Source organism: Mustelus asterias, chromosome 15, assembly GCF_964213995.1.
Source record: "Mustelus asterias chromosome 15, sMusAst1.hap1.1, whole genome shotgun sequence".
Taxonomy (NCBI): domain Eukaryota; kingdom Metazoa; phylum Chordata; class Chondrichthyes; order Carcharhiniformes; family Triakidae; genus Mustelus; species Mustelus asterias.
In genome coordinates this window covers 25,207,042-25,226,591 of record NC_135815.1, presented here as the reverse complement: position 1 = coordinate 25,226,591, position 19,550 = coordinate 25,207,042, and the positions used below count along the sequence as shown (strand labels likewise).

The following is a 19,550-nucleotide window of genomic DNA, read 5'->3' as shown; positions in this document are numbered from 1 at the left end:
GAGGTCGTAAAATACTGGTCGTGGTTTATAAGGCTCTGGTCAGACCACGTTTGGAGTATTGTGAGCAATTTTGGGCCCTGTACCAAAGGAAGGATGTGCTGGCCTTGGAGAGGGTCCAGAGAAGGTTCACGAGAATGATCCCAGGAATGAAAAGCTTGGAGTATGAGGAATGATTAAGGATTCTGGTCTGTACTCGTACAATCATTGATCATAGAATCCCACAGTGCAGAGGAAGGCCATTTGGCCCATCAGGTCTGCGCCAACAACAATCCCACCTTGGTCCTATCCCCACAACCACACATTTACCCTAGCTAGTCCTCCTGACACTAAGGGGGCAATTTAGCATGGCCAATCCACCTAACCCACACATCTTTGGACTGTGGGAGGAAACCAGAACACCCACAAAACCCACTCAGACACTGAGAGAATGTGCAGACTCTGCACAGACAGTGACCTAAGATGGGATCGAACCCAGTCCCTGGCGCTGTGAGGCAGCAGTGCTAACCACTGTGTCACCGTGGCGCCCTCAGTGGAGTTTAGAAGGATGAGGGGGGTACCTCATTGAAACTTAGAGAATACTGAAAGGCCTGGATAGAGTGGATGTGGGGAAGATATTTCCATTAGTAGGAGATCTGAGGGCACAGCCTCAGAGTAAAGTGACAGCCGTTTAGAACCGAGATGAGGAGGAATTCCTTCAGCCAGAGGGTGGTGAACTTTTGGAATTCATTGCCACAGAAGGCTGGAGACCATGTCTTTAAGTGTATTTAACACAGATATAGATAGGTTCTTGATTGGTAAGGGGATTAGAGGTTACGGGGAAAAGGCGGGAGAATGGGGGTGAGAAACTTATCAGCCACAATTGAATGGTGGAGCAGACTCGAAGGGCCAAATGGCCTAATTCTGCTCCTATATCTTATGCTCTTATGAGTTGTACTTACACCTCAGGGACTGTAGCGGTTCAAGAAGGCAGCTCACAAACACCTTCTTGAGGGCAACTGGAGTCGGGCAATAAATGCTGGCAGCGACGTCCACATCCCGTAAATGAATTCTTAAAAAAGTTCATTCACATACAGCAATGCCCAGAAACAACAGTGAGAAAAATGACCAGTTCGTCTCTTCTAATAAAATTATAGAATCCTACAGAGCAGAAGGAGGCCATACAAAGAACAAAGAAAATTACAGCACAGGAACAGGCCCTTCGGCCCTCCAAGCCTGCACCGACCATGCTGCCCGACTGAACTAAAACCCCCTACCCTTCCGGGGACCATATCCCTCCATTCCCATCCTATTCATGTATTTGTCCAGATGCCCCTTAATAGTCACTAATGTATCTGCTTCCACTACCTCCCCCGGCAGCGAGTTCCAGGCACCTACCACCCTGTGTAAAAAAAAAACTTCCCTCATAAATTTCCTTTAAACCTTTCCTCTCGCACCTTAAACCTGTGCCCCCTCGTAATTGACTATCCTGGGAAAAAGCTTCTGACTATCCACTCTGTCCATGCCCCTCATAATCTTGTAGACTTCCATCAGGTTGCCCCTCAACCTCCGTCGTTCCAGTGAGAGCAAACCAAGTTTCTCCAACCTCTCCTCATAGCTAACGCTCTCCATTCCAGGCAACATCCTGGTAAATCTTTTCTGTACCCTCTCCAAAGCCTCTACATCCTTCTGGTAGTGTGGCGACCAGAATTGAACACTATATTCCAAGTGCAGCCGAACTAAAGTTCTATAAAGCTGCAACATGACTCGCCAATTTTTAAATTCAATACCCCGGCCAATGAAGGCAAGCATGCCGTATGCCTTCTTGACTACCTTCTCCACCTCCATTGCCACTTTCAGTGACCTGTGTACACCCAGATCCCTTTGCCTATCAATACTCTTAAGGGTTCTGCCATTCACTGTATATTTCCTATCTGTATTAGACCTTCCAAAATGCATTACCTCAAATTTGTCCGGATTAAACTCCAACTCCCATCTCTCCGCCCAAGCCTCCAACCGATCCATATCCTGCTTTATCCTCTGATGGTCCTCATCGCTATTCGCAAATCCACCAACCTTTGTGTTGCCCGCACACTTACGAATCAAAACAGTTACATTTTCCTCAATCATTTATACAGCAAAGGTCCCAACACTGATCCCTGAGGAACGCAACTTATCACAGCCCTCCATTCAGAAACACACCCTTCCACTGCTACCTTCTGTCTTCTATGACTGAGCCAGTTCTGTATCCATCTTGCCAGCTCACCTCTGATCCCATGTGACTTTACCTTCTGCACCTGTCTGCCATGAGGGACCTTGTCAAAGGCCTTACTGAAGTCCATGTAGATAACATCCACTGCCCTATACTCATCAATCATCTTCGTCACTTCCTCGAAAAACTCAATCAAGTTAGTGAGACATGACCTTCCCTTCACAAAACCATGTTGCCTCTCGCTAATACATCCACTTATTTCCAAGTGGGAGTAAATCCTGTCTTGAAGAATCCTCTCCAATAATTTCCCTAACTGACGTAAGGCTCACCAGCCTGTAATTACCTGGATTATTCTTGCTACCCTTCTTAAACAAAGGAACAACATTGGCTATTCTCCAATCCTCTGGGACTTTCCCTGTAAGATGTCTCTCAATTCCAGGTTAAAGTCCAACAGGTTTATTTGGTAGCACAAGCCACAAGCTTTCAGAGCGCTGCTCCTTGATCAGGTGAGTGGGAGTTCTGTTCACAAACAGGGAATATAAAGACACAAACTCAATTTACAAAATAATGATTGGAATGAGAGTCTTTACAGGTAATCAAAGTCTTAAAGGTACAGACAATGTGAGTGGAGAGAGGGTTAAGCACAGGTTAAAGAGATGTGTATTGTCTCCAGCCAGGTGTTGTAAGACTTCTTACTGTGCTTACCCCAGTCCAACGCTGGCATCTCCACATCATGACTTCCCCTGTAGCCAGTGAGGATACAAAGATTTCTCTCGATGCCCCAGCAATTTCCTCCCTTGCCTCTATCATTCGGCCCATCGAGTTTGCACCGACTACAATCCCACTCAGGTCCTATCCCCATAACCACATGCATTTACCCTAACTAGCCCCCCTGACACAAAGGGGCAATTTAGCATGGCCAATCCACCTAACCCATACATTTTTGGATTTGGGAGGAAACCGGAGCACCCGAGGAAACCCATGCAGAACGGGGAGAACATGCAAACTCCACACAGACAGTGACCCATGCCGGGAATCGAACCCGGGTCCCTGGCGCTATGAGGCAGCAATGCTAACCACTGTGCCGCCATGCTGCCCAAATGATGTTGATTGGGTAATAAATGTTGGGCGAACACTGCGAGATCCCTTGTTCCTCTTTGAATGGTGCAATGGGATCTTTTGTACTCACCTGAAAGAGCAGATGGGCCAGGCTTAATCTCTCATCTAAAAGCATAACATTTGTTCTGTACAATAAAGACCGGAATGTTACCTGCATGCCTGCCCCAATTCCGGGGGTGGGCGAGGCTCGGAGAATGGCATTCTGTGTTGGCCTCGGGCGGGATTGTATGGACGTGCTGGTAAAATTCCACCCAAAGTCTTGAGTATGGCTTAAACTAACAAACTTCTGACTTGAGTTGAGTGTGCTGCCACTGAGCAAACTTTGAACTATAAAGCTTTCAATATGTTATGAAACTTAGAATATTTGAAGTACAAAACCTCAAACACTTTGCAATTGATATAAGAACATAAAAGATTATGGAATTTCAAAAAGCTATTTTGTCTTTTCACGCTATCCTTTGCATTGATTGGTATCGTGGGTGCTATCCATATTATTTACACACCTCAATTAAGTTTTGCAGGATACTTTTCCTGACCACAAAATAGTTGAGTGAAATTCTACAGCTCCATTATTTAAGAATGGCTGTTTTTTCACAGGTGGTATTTTGATGGTCACAGTAGCATAGAATACAAAGTGATCCATAGTGTTTAGGATCACTCCTTGTCTATATTCACATCTTAACTTTCAGTTTTGTTCTTAAACACAAGTCCATTCAGCCATCTTTTTAAAGCAGTTATAAATGCAGTATTAACATTTTTTTATTGGGGCATTTTTCAGTGATTTATTGTGGAAAGTGTTGTGTTTATATTTTGAACAACTACACTGTTTTCTCTTCTTAGACAATAGCCAAGCAACTGGCTGAGGTGCTTCTACACAATCTTTGTGAGGACAGTTACTGGAATCCATTTTCAGACCCACCTCCTGATCTGCTCAAAAGTGAGGACAATAGCCCTTTTCTGACCACACTAACCAGTGGTCCTCAGCTCTATGAAGGAGACAAGTACGTGATTTTATTTTTGCTCTTTTTAAAATTAATTTCCAAATCATGTGAAGCAATCGGGGAGGCGGTGGCCTAGTGGTATCATCGCAAGACTATTAATCCAGAAACTCTGCTCATGTTCTGGGAACCCAGGTTTGAACCCAGTATCACAAAAACAGATTCTAATCTCTTTCATGCACATGTATGGATAGAATAAAACTCTAGCAGGTTAGCTCATTCCTGTTAGCAACTTACTTAGCATTCTGCAAAGAAATAACACATTCACTCCCATAGTTTTGCTGTTTTAATTTTTTTCCACGTCTTGCTACAATGGGATGGAAATTCTGCCTCAAGGGGAGGATACTCCAATTGTGCTGGGAGATGTACATTACCCACTACAATGGAAGGTGTGAAACTAAAAGAGAAAATGCTGGAAAATCTCCGATCGCTGGCCCCCCGAACATGCCCGGGCCAGCCTTGACAACCGCACCCACCCCCCCAATCTCCCCACTACAGCCCCAATCTCTTCACCCCCCCCCCCCCCCCCCCCAACCCTGCAGCCCCGACCGCGCCGGAAATCCGGCTGCCAGAGACGCATGGAGACCGTAGCACCCAGTGGGGAGCCCGCAAAAGCAGCGCAGTGGCCTGGGAGAATCGCCCCCGAGGGCGTAGAGTCAAGGGGAAAAATATGACAAAAATGCAGATAAAGAAGCAGATTTATTTCACTGTGAAGAATGTCTCTCATGACAATTAATAAATTTCGCACCGGGTTGTTTTTGACAATGATCGGATGCAGGCATTGCTGACAATGCCAGAATTTTCTGCCTATCCCTAATTACCCTTGAACTAAGTGGCTTGCTGGGTCATTTCAGAGGGCAGTTCACCCACATTGCTGTGGGTCTGGAGTCACGTGGGCCATACCAGATAAAGTCAGCAGATTTCCTTCCCTGAAGTACATTAGCAAACCACATGTTTTGCTTTTGCAACAATTGAAGATTGTTTCACAGTCCCCATTACTGAGACCAGTTTTATGTTCCAGATTTATTAATTGAATTCAAATACCACCAGTCACCACGGTGGAATTTGAACTTTTAGCCCCAGAGCATTAGCCTGGCTCTCTGGTTCTGCATCATAACAATCAAAGTTTTAAATGTAAATCTGTGGATTAGTTGTTATTTCAAGTTTGGAGCAGTTGGACACACACATTTTCATATTGCTTCCAATTATATAACATGTTTCAGCATGTGAAGTGTGAAATGATGTTTTCTCACTTTTAACGTAGAAGTTAATTTGATGTAAGGAATGGTAAGGGGAATTGTCATTTTGAACTGTGGTTGGCAATGATTTATGTTAACTGCCCTATTAGGTTTAGCAGAAAGCAATAACTGAAGTTTGCAGTTTTGATCCCCAGACACACAAACATTAGGAGTTACGTTTGTTGAATTCTTCATCTCAACGCAGCTGGATTAATTTCATTATCAATTCGTGTTTTGGTTATTTAAGCTGAACCTTCTCTGCAGATTCAGTGGAGTCTTTCCTCATTATCTATGAGTTTAATGTATACTTATAATCTTTATTATCACTCGTGGTTAACTCTCATTTCTTCACAATTTATATTGCAATGTTCTATGTTGTTGCTGTGCTCTGGTTATTTTGAGAAAAATAAACCCAAAAAAGGCATTGATGAAGATGTGGGATTTCAAGGAATCCCAATTCTTAAATAAATTTACAAAGAATGAAATTTTTACTCAGTGAGTAAATGCACCACTTGGTATGTTCGAGACATGCAGAGCTAGAAGAGGAAGTCTTGTGGCGCAGTTGTAGAGTCCCTATACCTCTGGACCAGAAGCTCTGTGTTCAAGTGCCACTTCCGGTCTTGATGGCCATGGAAGGTGTGTCCATAATATGGCCAAAAAGGTCGATTTATTATAAAAGCAAAATACTGCAGATGCTGAAAATCTTAAATAAAAATAGAAAATGCTGTAAAAACTCAGCCAATCTGGCAGCATCTGTAAAGAGAGAAACAGAGTTAACGTTTTTGAGTCTGTTTCAAGCTTGTAAATCCTTACATGTCTGATGGTAGGGGTTAGAAGATTGGAAGAGTTTCCTGGTCCGCCATACTGGAGAAGTTAATGGCAGACCACTGCATTACTTTGCCAAGCAAAACCATGGACTAATCCAATATACGTCCATGGTCAGCCAATGCCCTTTTAGGGCACGGTACCTGAAGGAGTAGGAGAGCAGAAGGTTTCGGGTTCCATTTCTGGTCTGTGCAGAGATAGTGCATCTCAGCTGGGGGTTGCAATTTTGGAAGATGAAGGAAGGGAATTTGCAAACGTATTCCATAACTAGCCATTATTTTGGAAAATGTATATCACCCATATTTCCTCTACAATTGTCTCCTTTTCCATTGGCTGTTGTTCTTCTGTCTGTTTCTTATGTTTGGGCCTAAACCATGAAAAACAACAACTGTTTGACAATGGATATGCATAGAGGTGAGATGAATCCTGTACTCACCTGATATGCAATCAGTTTCCGGCAGTTATTACTGGACACATATCAGGAGTAGAGGCCTGAAATAAAAACAAAAATGCTGGAAATACTCAGCAGGTCAGGAAGCATCTATCATCTCAAACTGAAATGTAAGCTTTATTTCTCTCCCCAGGTATTGCCTGACCTACTGAGAACTTGCAGTACTTTTGTTTATATTTCAGATTTTTAGCATTTTGCTTTTGTAGGAACAGCAGTGTTGGTTTTTGGTCCCTCCTCAGCCCAAGGACATTGAGATCTAGAAGTAGTACCCCTCACCCTTCTGTGGCTGGGATCAGCCAACTCCGCACAAAGCAGCAATCAAACTTGGAGCTATCTTGGTCTGTACTTATCAATACTCCACCACATGGTGCATTTGTGCACTGAACCCATAAGTGCCTGTATCTTTTAATCATCATCAATTGTGTAGCGAGGAACAGAGACCAAATGTAAAGATGCTTCACAGCATGCTCATTGAAAGGCACAGAATTATGTGTTTATGTCATTTTCAAAGGAGGCATTTTATCAGTGATGAATAGTTACTGGCCTTGTTCTGACAGTGAAAGAAAGAAATCAAGCAGTATGAACTTGACCTAGTTCAGTACAGTATTTGTTTTTTTTCAGTCTCTTCTGCCCACGGGACATTGTTGAAGAAGCACTCCTACTACTTCTAATCAGCGAGTCAATGGTAAGCTACACTGTTAACTGAGAATAAAAATTCTAATCTTTTCTGTTGAATCATAAATTTTTCATGCACTTGGTCTTGCGCTTATCAGCTGAGCCATCAGGAGAAGCCTGGCTGCATTTATAGTGGAGAGCTTTTTCTTTAAACAAAAAAATACCCTGCAGCTCCAAATCTCTCTCTCTTGTGATGAAATATGTACTGACTCTGTACAAACTCTTTGTTGCTTTCTGCTCATTTAATTTCGTTGTGTAGAGTACAACAATCACACTACCTGTTGCTATCCCGCTGGAAAGTTTGTGGATGTTAAGGCCAGGGAACAGATTAACCTTTGGCTGCAATGCTTTCCCTCATGATTGAAAAGTTTTCTGCCACTCAATAGATCTGTATATCAATAACAAGTGCCTTTAGTTAGATACTAGAGGGTGCAAGGTATCTGTGGAATTGTAACAGAGGACAGAAAAAAATTGAAAATTGCAAGTGAAAGGAAAAGTTCATTTTGAAGCGTGAAATATATGGAAATGTGCAGAGCACTGGCTTTGGGTTAAAAGTTTACTTTATAAAGACCATAGGATATAGGAGCAGAATTGGGCCATTCGGCCCATCGAGTCTTTCGCCATTCAGCCATGGCTGATAAGTTTCTCAACCCCATTCTCCCGCCTTTTCTCCATCACCTTTAATCCCCTTACTAATCAAGAACCTATCTATCTTTGTCTTAAATCCACTTAATGACTTGGCCTCCACAGCCTTCTGTGGTAATGAATTCCACAGATTCACCACCCTCTGGCTGAAGAAATTCCTCCTCATCTCTGTTCTAAAAAAAAAATTGCCAGATGGGTTTTGAGGACAATCGACAATGGTTTAATGGTCATCGTTAGACTTTTAATTCCAGATTTTCCAGAATTCAAATTCCACCACCTGCCATGATGAGATTTGAACCTGGCTCCCCAGAGCATTACACTGGATTACTAGACCAGCGACAGTACCCCTTCGCCACTGCCTTCCTCATTTAAATTATATTTTGAAGTCAGAAAGGGAGTTTGCAAAGAATCAGTACATTGTGAAAAAGCATTTTGGCTTTACAATCGGAGCAGTATAGAACAAGCCCACAGGTTTATGCCAAGACTTTATAATGCACTTACCAGATACCAGCAGCTTTTAGAATGGTTCCAAGCTTGTGGTGAGGGTGTACAGAAAACCAACAAGAGTCATTTCATAAGAAAAAGGAATGGAAAGAGAAACTACAGCTCTATAGTTTAGAAATAAATTGGGTAAGTGGGGAATCTCTCTCAGCTCCACAAAGAATTAACTAATACAGATAAAGTAAATTGAGACTATTAATTCAAATTAAAGTAGGTTCAGAGACGGAAATATAAATTGGTGGTAAGTAAATTGATTCTAATTTGGAAGAATGTTCTCATCGTGGACTGGTCGTGTGTCCATTCTTCATTTTATAGATTTCTGCCTATCCAACAATGCAATAGGACATGAGTAAGGATGATTACTCATCCCAGTGCTTTATCATTCATGCGCTTTTTTTCTTTTGCTTTTCTTAATTTTATTTCTGATCAAGAAATATGCTTGCTCTTCCAAGGCACGATTCAATAAGAGTCCCTGCTATATTACAGATTACAAAATATTTTTAAATATATATAAGTTAAAGGTCATACAGTATGGCATCTTAAAAAAAAAGTCAGCTTATGAAAGGATAAAAAATATAAACAGCCATTCTTTTTATCCAGATGTGCGTTTGCCAATAAAATGCATCTTCAGTAAGGAATTCCTCTGATAGCTCACTGAGTAAATAGACAATTTGGTGTGATACCGAACCTTCAGAGTAGAGATGATCGTTTGATAACCCCAGTCAGGACAGTGAACAGTGCTCTCAACTTCCTTGGGTTAGTAATGGCATGTGATTGGAGAAACTGGATCTCTTTTTCTTTTATTTAGAATTTTAAAAAAGTTTAAGAGAAGATTTAATAATTATGAGTGATTTTAAAAAGTAAAGAAGAACTATTTCCACTGCTTAGCATTTTGGTAACTGAATTCAATTCCAATAGAGAGAGAGGGGTCACAACAATATATAAACTTTTATTTACATAGCAACTTTAAGGTAATTAAATCTCTCAAGGTGCTTCACATAACGAGCCACATAAGGAGATAATAGGTCAGACAATGAAAAATGGTCAAAGAAGTAGGTTTTATAGAATAAATATTACAAATATGAGGGTTGTAAGATTGTTCTGTTTTGAGGTTGTGCCTTTAGGGTAAAATGAAGGGGGTCATATTACCTGTTTTGAAATTGACAGGCTGGGTAGTATGGCATTCATGTTTAAAGGAAACCCTGGGTTGCTTTGCTGGAAAGAAAATGTAGGATGTTCACACTTGAGGTCTATGACAGAAGCATCTGTGTTTATAGTGGCTGGACTGCGAGTCACCAAAGTCCCAGAAAGGTGTTGAGAATGTCAGGTTTTAAAGGTTATGTCTTGAACTGTTCATTTACTTCCAGGATAGAAGAGAGTTGGAGTCCCAAGGATAGTTAATCAGCCTTTTTGCCTGGATACAAGGCCCATGTGATTCATGATGCCGTGGAGATGGGCTTTGAGAGAGGGAGAGATTTTTAAGGCATCCTTGAAACACATTTAGTCTGCCAGGATTCAGGAGAGAGGAAGCAGTTAGAGACCGAAAATCTCTACGATTCAATATGGGTGTTCTGGGTTGGATTGAAAAGACTAAATTCATGAGGATTTGAAACGTAGCTGAAAGATTTGCCCAGTCTTCCTTAGAGGGAGAACCACCTGGAAACAAACCGTCATCATGAAAAACACTTCTGGGATTATAGTTACCTGGTTGGGAAAGGAAAGGAACAGAAGGAAACCCTAGGGAAGTTGAGAATCTCTGGATTGGGTCTGGGAAAATTGAATGACTACTAAAGGGACAGTGTAAAGCATATTTGTGGTGTGGATTTATAGTTGTGTTGAAAGTAAAAGGGAAAAGTTGTGTTCTATGGTTAAAAGTAGAAGTTGTCTACAAAATTGATGCTTTTGGTCTGTTTGTTACTGTAAAAGTCTTAAAACATGAAATTTTGTCATGTCATCCCATCAACTGGAAGTTCGAATTTCATTTTTCAAAGTTATCGGTCTCTACAAGGATCATTACACAACATAATGGAGAAAGGCAGAGAGGTGTAGGGCGGGAATTCCAGAGCTTGGGGCCTAGGCGGTTGAAGGCACAGCCACCAGTTGTGAAACAAATAGAATTGGAAATGCACAAGAAGCAAGAATTAGATATCTCGGAGTATTTTGGGACTGGCAGGGATTACAGCGGTAGGGAGGGCAGAAGCCATGGAGGGTTTTGGAAATAAGGATGAGACTTTTAGAATCAAGATATTGCTTGACAAGGAGCCAGTGTAGGTCAGTGAGCACAGGTGTGATAGGGAAATGAGATTTGCTGCGAGTAGAACCTCAAGTTTGCAGAGGAGGAAATGTGTGTTGGGGTCCTAGATCAGAATCCCAAATTATATTAGGAAGCCAGACTGGACCCCAACAATTTTTCCTTTTTGGCAAAAATGTGAGGAACGGGTCTGCCACTCCAGGATTGATTCCACTGACAAAATTGGGATTTCTATATCAAAACATATTCTATATCTATATTCATGACACAGTTTAAATATAACTCTAACAAATGAAATTGCTTAACCATTAACAGTTGAGCAATATTTAAAAGTGAAAGGAGACTATTTTAACTTCTAACTTATCACTGTTTCAGTTCCAAATCAGCAATATTCCTCTTACAGATTTAAAGGCCACTTTAAATATAGTTGGCAATCATAAATATACTTGCAATAGTAAGTATAGACAGCGTTACAGTTTTCTGGGATATGACAGCATAGAAACGAGAAGACGGAGTCGGCCATTCTGCCCTTCGTTCCTGATCCACCATTCCATAGAACCATAGAACATTACAGCACAGAAACAGGCCTTTTTGCTCTTCTTGCCTGTGCCGAACCATTTTTGTGCCTAGTCCCACTGACCTGCACCTGGACCATATCCCTCCACACCCCTCTCATCCATGTACCTGTCCAGGTTTTTCTTAAATATTAAAAGTGAGCCTGCATTCACCACCTCATCTGGCAGCTCATTCCGAACTCCCACCACTCTGTGTGAAGAAGCCCCCCCTAATATTCCCTTTAAATTTTTCCCCCCTCACCCTTAACCCATGTCCTCTAGTTATTTTCTCCCCTAGCCTCAGTGGAAAAAGCCTGCTTGCATTCACTCTGTCTATACCCATCATAATTTTATACACCTCTATCAAATCTCCCCTCATTCTTCTACACTCCAGGGAATAAAGTCCTAACCTATTCAACCTTTCTCTGTAACTCAGTTTCTCAAGTCCCGGCAACATCCTTGTAAACCTTCTCTGCACTCTTTCAACCTTATTAATATCCTTCCTGTAATTAGGTTACCAAAACTGCACACAATACTCTAAATTCGGCCCCACCAATGTCTTGTATAACCTCGCCATAACATTCCAACTCCTATACTCAATACTTTGATTTATAAAGGCCAATGTACCAAAAGCACTCTTTACGACCCTATCTACCTGTGATGCCACTTTTAGGGAATTATGTATCTGTATTCCCAGATCCCTCTGTTCTACTGCACTCTTCAGTGTCCTACCATTTACCTCGTATGTTCTACCTTGGTTTGTCCTTCCAAAGTGCAACACCTCACACTTGTCTGCATTAAACTCCATCTGCCATTTTTCAGCCCATTTTTCTAGCTGGTCCAAATCCCTCTGCAAGCTTTGAAAACCTTCCTCACTGTCCACTACACCTCCAATCTTTGTATCATCAGCAAACTTGCTGATCCAATTTACCACATTATCATCCAGATCATTGATATAGATGACAAACAACAATGGACCCAGCACTGATCCCTGTGGCACACCATTAGTCACAGGCCTCCACTCAGAGAAGCAATCCTCCACTACCACTCTCTGGCACCTTCCATTGAGCCAATGTCTGATCCAATTTACTACCTCTCCATGTATACCTAGCGACTGAACCTTCCTGACTAACCTCCCATGCGGGACCTTGTCAAAGGCCTTACTGAAGTCCATGTAGACAACATCCACTGGCTTCCCTTCATCCACTTTCCTGGTAACCTCCTCGAAAAACTCTAATAGATTGGTTAAACATGACCTACCACGCACAAAGCCATGTTGACTCTCCCTAATAAGTCCCTGTCTATCCAAATATTTGTAGATCCTATCCCTTATCACACCTTCCAATAACTTGCCCACCACCGACGTCAAACTTACTGGCCTATAATTTCCCGCATTACTTTTTGAGCCTTTTTTAAACAACGGAACAACATGAGCTATCCTCCAATCATCCGGCACCTCACCCGTGGATACCGACATTTTAAATATATCTGCCAGGGCCCCTGCAATTTCAACACTAGTCTCCTTCAAGGTCTGAGGGAATACCCTGTCCGGTCCTGGGGATTTATCTACTCTGATTTGCCTCAAGACAGCAAGCACCTCCTCCCCTTTAATCTGTATAGGTTCCATGACCTCCCTACTTGTTTGCCTTATTTCCATAGACTCCATGCCAGTTTCCTTAGTAAATACGGATGCAAAAAACCCATTTAACATCTCCCCCATTTCTTTTGGTCCCATACATAGTCGACCACTCTGATCTTCAAGAGGACCAATTTTATCCCTTACTATCCTTTTGCCCTTAATATACCTGTAGAAGCTCTTAGGATTATCCTTCATCTTGTGTGCCAAAGCAACCTCATGTCTTCTTTTAGCCCTCCTGATTTCTTTCTTAAGTAGTTTCTTGCACTTTTTATACTCCTCAAGCATCTTATTTGCTCCCTGTTGCCTATACATGTCATACATCTCTCTCTTCTTCTTTATCAGAGTTCCAATATCCCGCGAGAACCAAGGTTCCTTATTCTTATTCATTTTGCCTTTAATCCTGACAGGAACATACAAACTGTGCACTCTCAAAATTTCTCCTTTGAAGGCCTCCCACTTACCATTCACATCCTTGCCAGAGAACAGCCTGTCCCAATCCATGCTTTTTAGATCCTTTCTCATTTCTTCAAATTTGTCCTTTTTCCAGTTTAGAACCTCAACCCGAGGGCCAGATCTATCTTTATCCATGATCAAGTTGAAACTAATGACGTTATGATCACTGGAACCAAAGTGTTCCCCTACACACACTTCCGTCACTTGTCCTAACTCGTTTCCTAATAGGAGATCTAATATTGCATCCTGTCTAGTTGGTACCTCTATATATTGATTTAGAAAATGTTCCTGAACACATTTTACAAACTCTAACCCATCTAGACCTTTAACAGTATGGGAGTCCCAATCTATATGTGGAAAATTAAAATCCCCTACTATCACAATTTTATGTTTCCTGCAGTTGTCTGCTATCTCTCTGCAGATTTGGTCCTCCAATTCTCGCTGACTATTGGGTGGTCTATAATACAACCCCATTAATGTGGTCACAAGAATTAGAAGCAGGAGTAGGCCATCTAGCCCCTCGAGCCTGTCCCGCCATTCAACAAGATCATGGCTGATCTGAAGCGAATCAGTTCCACTTACCCGCCTGCTCCCCATATCCCTTAATTCCCTTATCGATCAGAAATCTATCTACCCGTGATTTAAACATATTCAACGAGGTAGCCTCCACCACTTCAATGGGCAGAGAATTCCAGAGATTCACTACTCTCTGAGAGAAGTAGTTCCCCCTCAACTCTGTTCTGAACCGGCTCCCACTTATTTTGAGGCTGTGCCCTCTAGTTCTGGTTTCCCTTCTAAGTGGAAAGAATCTCTCTACCTCTACCCTATCCAGCCCCTTCATTATCTTGTATGCCTCTATAAGATCATACCTCAGCCTTCTAAACTCCAACGAGTACAGACCCAATCTGTTCAATCTCTCCTCATAAGCTACACCCCTCATCTCCGGTATCAACCTGGTGAACCTTCTCTGCACTCCCTCCAAGGCCAATATATCCTTTCGCAAATAAGGGGACCAAAACTGCACACACTACTCCAGTTGCGGCCTCACCAGTGCCTTGTACAGTTGCAGCAAGACCTCCCTGCTTTTATATTCTATCCCCTTCGCGATAAAGGCCAACATTCCATTCGCCTTCTTGATCACCTGCTGCACCTGCAGACTGAGTTTTTGCGATTCGTGCACAAGGACCCCCAGGTCCCTCTGCACAGTCGCACGATGTAATTTTTCTCCATTTAAATAATATTCCAATTTACTATTATTTCTTCCAAAGTGGATAACCTCACATTTGCTAACGTTATATTCCATCTGCCAGATCCTCGCCCACTCGCTCAGCCTATCCAAATCTCTCTGCAGACTTTCCGCGTCCTCCACGCAATTCGCTTTCCCACTCATCTTCGTGTCATCAGCAAACTTTGATACCCTACACTCAGTCCCTTCCTCCAGATCATCTATGTAAATAGTAAACAGTTGAGGCCCCAGCACTGATCCCTGCGGCACGCCACTGGTCACCAACTGCAACCAGAAAAGCACCCATTTATTCCAACTCTCTGCTTCCTGTTAGATAGCCAATCCCCAATCCACGCCATCACCTTACCCCCAACTCCGTGTACCCCAATCTTCTGCAGCAACCTTTTGTGAGGCACCTTATCGAATGCCTTCTGGAAATCTAAAAACACCACATCCACTGGTTACCGTTCCTGTTTCTCAGCTCCACCCATATGGCCTCGGTAGACACGCCCTCTAATCTGTCCTGCCTGAGCACTGCTGTAACATTTTCCCTGACTAGCAATGCCACCCCCCCACCCTTCATCCCTCTGCCTCTATCACGTCTGAAACATCGGAACCCTGGAACATTGAGCTGCCAGTCCTGCCCCTCCTGTAGCCAAGTTTCACTAATGGCTATAATGTCATAATTCCATGTGTCGATCCACGCCCTCAGCTCGTCTGCCTTCCCCACAATACTCCTGGCATTGAAATAGACACATCTCAGAAGATTATTACCACCACACACAACCCTTCTATTTGTGATTTTGCATGAACTATTAACATCATTTATTTTCACCCCCGCTCCACTATCTGGTCTGGCACTCTGGTTCCCATCCCCCTGCAAATCTAGCTTAAACCCTCCCCAATAACACTAGCAAACCTCCCTGCAAGTATATTGGTCGCCTCGTAGTTCAGGTGTAACCCGTCTCTCTTGTACAGGTCCCACCTGCCCCAGAAGAGGTCCCAATGATCTAGAAATCTGAAACCCTGCCCCCTACACCAGTTCCTCAGCCACGTGTTCATCCGCCCGAGCATCCTACTCTTGCCCTCACTGGTACGTGGCACAGGTAGCAATCCTGAGATTACTACCCTCGGGGTCCTGCTTTTTAAATTCCTACCAAGCTCTCTATACTCAGACTTCAGGACCTCCTCACTCTTCCTTCCTACGTCATTGGTACCAATGTGTACCATGACATCTGGCTGATCACCCTCCCACTTCAGAATGCTGTGTACGCGATCAGAGACATCCCTGACGCTGGCACCCGGGAGGCAACAAACCATCCGAGAGTCTCTGTCACGACCACAGAACCTCCTGTCTGTACCTCTGACAATCGAGTCCCCTATCACTACCGCTCTCCTCTTCTTCCACCCTCCCTTCTGCGCTGCAGAACCAGACTCCGTGCCAGAGATCCAGCTGCCGCAGCTTGTCCCAGGTAAGGCATCCCCCACAACAGTATCCAAATCGGTATACCTGTTGTGAAGGGGAATGGCCACAGGGAAACCCTGCTCTGCCTGCCCTTTCCCTTTCCCTCGCTTGACGGTAACCCAATTACCTGTGCTTTGTGCCTTTGGCGTAACTGCCTCCCTGAAGCTACTATCTATAAACTCCTCATTCTCCTGAATGATTCTGAGGTCATCCAGCTCCTGCTCCAGTTCCCTAACACGGTTTGTTAGGAGCTGCAGCTGGATGCACCTCCTGCAGGTGTCGTTGTTAGGGACACCGGAGGTCTCCCTGACTTCCCACATCCTGCAAGAGATGCATTCCAACATCCTGCCTGGCATTCTTTCTACTCTGAAGAAACAATAACAACTCACCGGAACCTACCCTTGCCCCTGCCTGTTCACGCTGAAGCATGTTTGAGCCAAAGCCGTCCCACTCTGCTCCCTCTCACACTCGCCGCCCGTTCACAACGCTGCCCGCTGGATAGAGCGGCCTGCTTTTTAAACCTTCCGCGCGCTACTGGCTGACGTCAGAAAAAAAAACTTCCCAGGTCTCACTGGGGCCTATTTCCGGTTTTGGACTTCCGGCTGCCTTACAAAAACTCTGAAAAAAGAAAAAAAATTAAGTTATAAATCCCTCTTTTCTACTACCTTTCCTCACTTGAATCACCTCTCTCGCTGCTCCTCTGGAACAATGAGGATTTTGATCATGGCTGATCATAGAATTCAATATCCTGATACCCCTTTCCTCCCATGTCCCTTGATCCCTTGAGCCCCTAGATTTATATCTAATTCCTTTTTGAAATCAGACAACATTTTGGCCGCAACTACAATCGGTGGTGGTGAATTCCACACATTCACCACCCTCTGGGTGAACAAATTTCTCCTCATTTCAGTTCTAAATGGTTTACCCCTTCTCCTCAAACTACTTTCCCTAGTTCTGGACTCCCCCACCATTGGGAACATTCTTTATGAATCTACCCTGTTAGAATTTTATAAGGTTCCATGAGATCCCCTCTCACCTCTTCTAAACTCCAGTGAATATAATTCTAACTCACTTGGTCTCTCCTCATATGACAGTCCTGCCATCCCAGGAATCAGCCTGGTAAACTTTCACTGCACTCACTCTATAGCAAGGACATCCTTCCTCAGATAAGGACATCAAAACTGCAGACAATACTCCACATGTGGCCTCATCAATGCTCTATACTATTGCAGGAAAACATCCCTATCCTCAAATCCTCTCACTATGAAGGCTAACATACCATTTGCCTTCTTTCCTGCCTGCTGTACCTTACTTTCAGTGACTCATGCACGAGGACACCAAGGTCTCGCTGAGTATCCACCTCTCTCAATTTACCCCTATTCAAATAATAAAATGTCTTCCTATTATTGCTACCAAAGTGGATAACCTCACATTTATCTACATTATACTGCACCTACCATCGCATATGCCCATCCACTCAGCCTGTTCAAATCACGTTGAAGCATCTCTGCATCCTCCTCACAGCTTGCCCTCCCACCCAACTTTGTATCATCAGCAAGTTTGGAGATAAAACATTCAGTTCCCTCTTCCAAATCATTAACATATAATGTGAACAGTTGGGGTCTTAGCACAGATTCTTGCGGCACCCCACTAGTCGCTGACTGCCAATCAGAAAAGGACTCATTTATGTCAATTCTTTGCTTCCTATCTGCTCACCAACTTTCTATTCATCTCAAGGTATTATCTGCAATCCCATGTGCTTTAACTTTACATAGTAGTATATGAGAACTTGTCGAAAGCCTTCTGAAAGTCTAAATAAACCACATCCACTGGTCCTCCTTGGTCAACTTTACTAGTTACTCAAAAGAAATCCAATAGATTCGTCAAACATGATTTCCCTTTTGTAAATCCATGCTGACTTTGTCTGATTATACCACTGCCTTCCAAATGCTGAGTTATGAAATCCTTGATAATGGACTCTAGCAACTTCCCCAGTACCGATGTTAAACTCACTGGCCTATAGTTCCCTATTTTCTCTCTACCTCCTTTTTGAATAGTGGGCTTACATTAGCTGTAGCATCCAATCTGTAGGAACCACCCCTAGGGCCAAAGAATTTGGAAAATAACCACCAATGGATCTACTATTTCCAGGGCCACTTCCTTACATATTCTGGGATAAAGATTATCAGGACCTGGAGATTTATCCACCTTCAATCCCATCAATTTCCCCAAAACCATTTCTCTACTGATGCTGATTTCCTTCAGCTCCTCAATAAAACTTGTTTCTGTCAGAACTTCTGGTACATTATTCATGTCTTCCTTTGTGAAGCCTGAAGCAAAGTACAAATTTAGTTCCTCAGCCATTTCTTTATTCCCCGTTATGAAATGTCCTGTTTCTGACTGTAAGGGGCCTACATTCATTTTTGTCAATCTTTTTCTCTTTATATACCTATAGAAACTTTTACTGTCAGTTTTTATGTTCCCTGCTAGCTTACTTTCATACTCCCATTTTTCACTTCTTAATCAATCCCTTGGTCCTCCTTTGCTGAATTTTAAACTGCTTCCAATCCTCAGGCCTATTGTTTTTTCTTGCCAATTTGTATGCTTCTTCCTTGAATCTGATACTATCTCTAATTTCCTTTGTAAGCCATGGTTTAGCCACAATTCCCTTACCACTCATACGCCAAACAGGAATAAACATCTTCTGGAGTTTACCTATTCGTTCTTTAAATGCCTGCCATTGCCTGTCCACTGTCTTTCCATCCATTGCGTGGTGAGCTGGCAAGATACTGGGCAAGGATAAAAATTCACTTTGCACCGGGACTGAATCGATTTTGTACCCTCTTGACCCTGTTTTGTCAGTGAGAGCGGCTTTGTTCCAAGAAAGAGCGTGAAGCCTATTCATGTAAAACTAAGGCAAGTTAAAAGCACTTACCTGCTCCCACACAGCTTCTTCCAGCCTCACAGAATCCTCTCCCTTATTGGCATGATGTCATGCTGGCGAACATCACTATTGCTCTGCGGGGACCAGGTGCCATGGCAACGCCGGGGCATTCTAAGGCTATTGAAACCTATGGGTAGTTGGGGGCATGGCCTAGCAGTGCCCACCTGGCACCCTGGCAGTGCCCCATTAGGCACCATAAGTGTGGGGCAATGCCAAGGGGCTGTGGCATGAGGGATGGTGGGGGTGAGGCCTGAGTGGGAGTGGGGCTATGATGGGAGGGTCATATGCATGATAATGGGGGAGCTCTGCAGGGGGGTGGTTTCAGCAGGGGGGCTAGGCAAGTGGGGGGTTCATGCGGGGGGGGGGGGGGGGGAGGTCG

At 43.4% G+C, this 19,550-nt stretch overlaps 1 protein-coding gene across 1 annotated transcript in view; it reads left to right on the top strand.

Annotated features, from left to right (window-relative positions):
* Positions 1 to 19,550, top strand: part of LOC144504409 (tetratricopeptide repeat protein 7A-like) — a 272,644-nt gene that overhangs the window by 54,918 nt on the left and 198,176 nt on the right. Inside the window, exons 7-8 of the mRNA XM_078229665.1 lie at positions 4,148 to 4,308; positions 7,441 to 7,504. Coding sequence (XP_078085791.1) covers positions 4,148 to 4,308; positions 7,441 to 7,504 — 225 coding nt within the window. The remainder of the gene's footprint in view (positions 1 to 4,147; positions 4,309 to 7,440; positions 7,505 to 19,550) is intronic.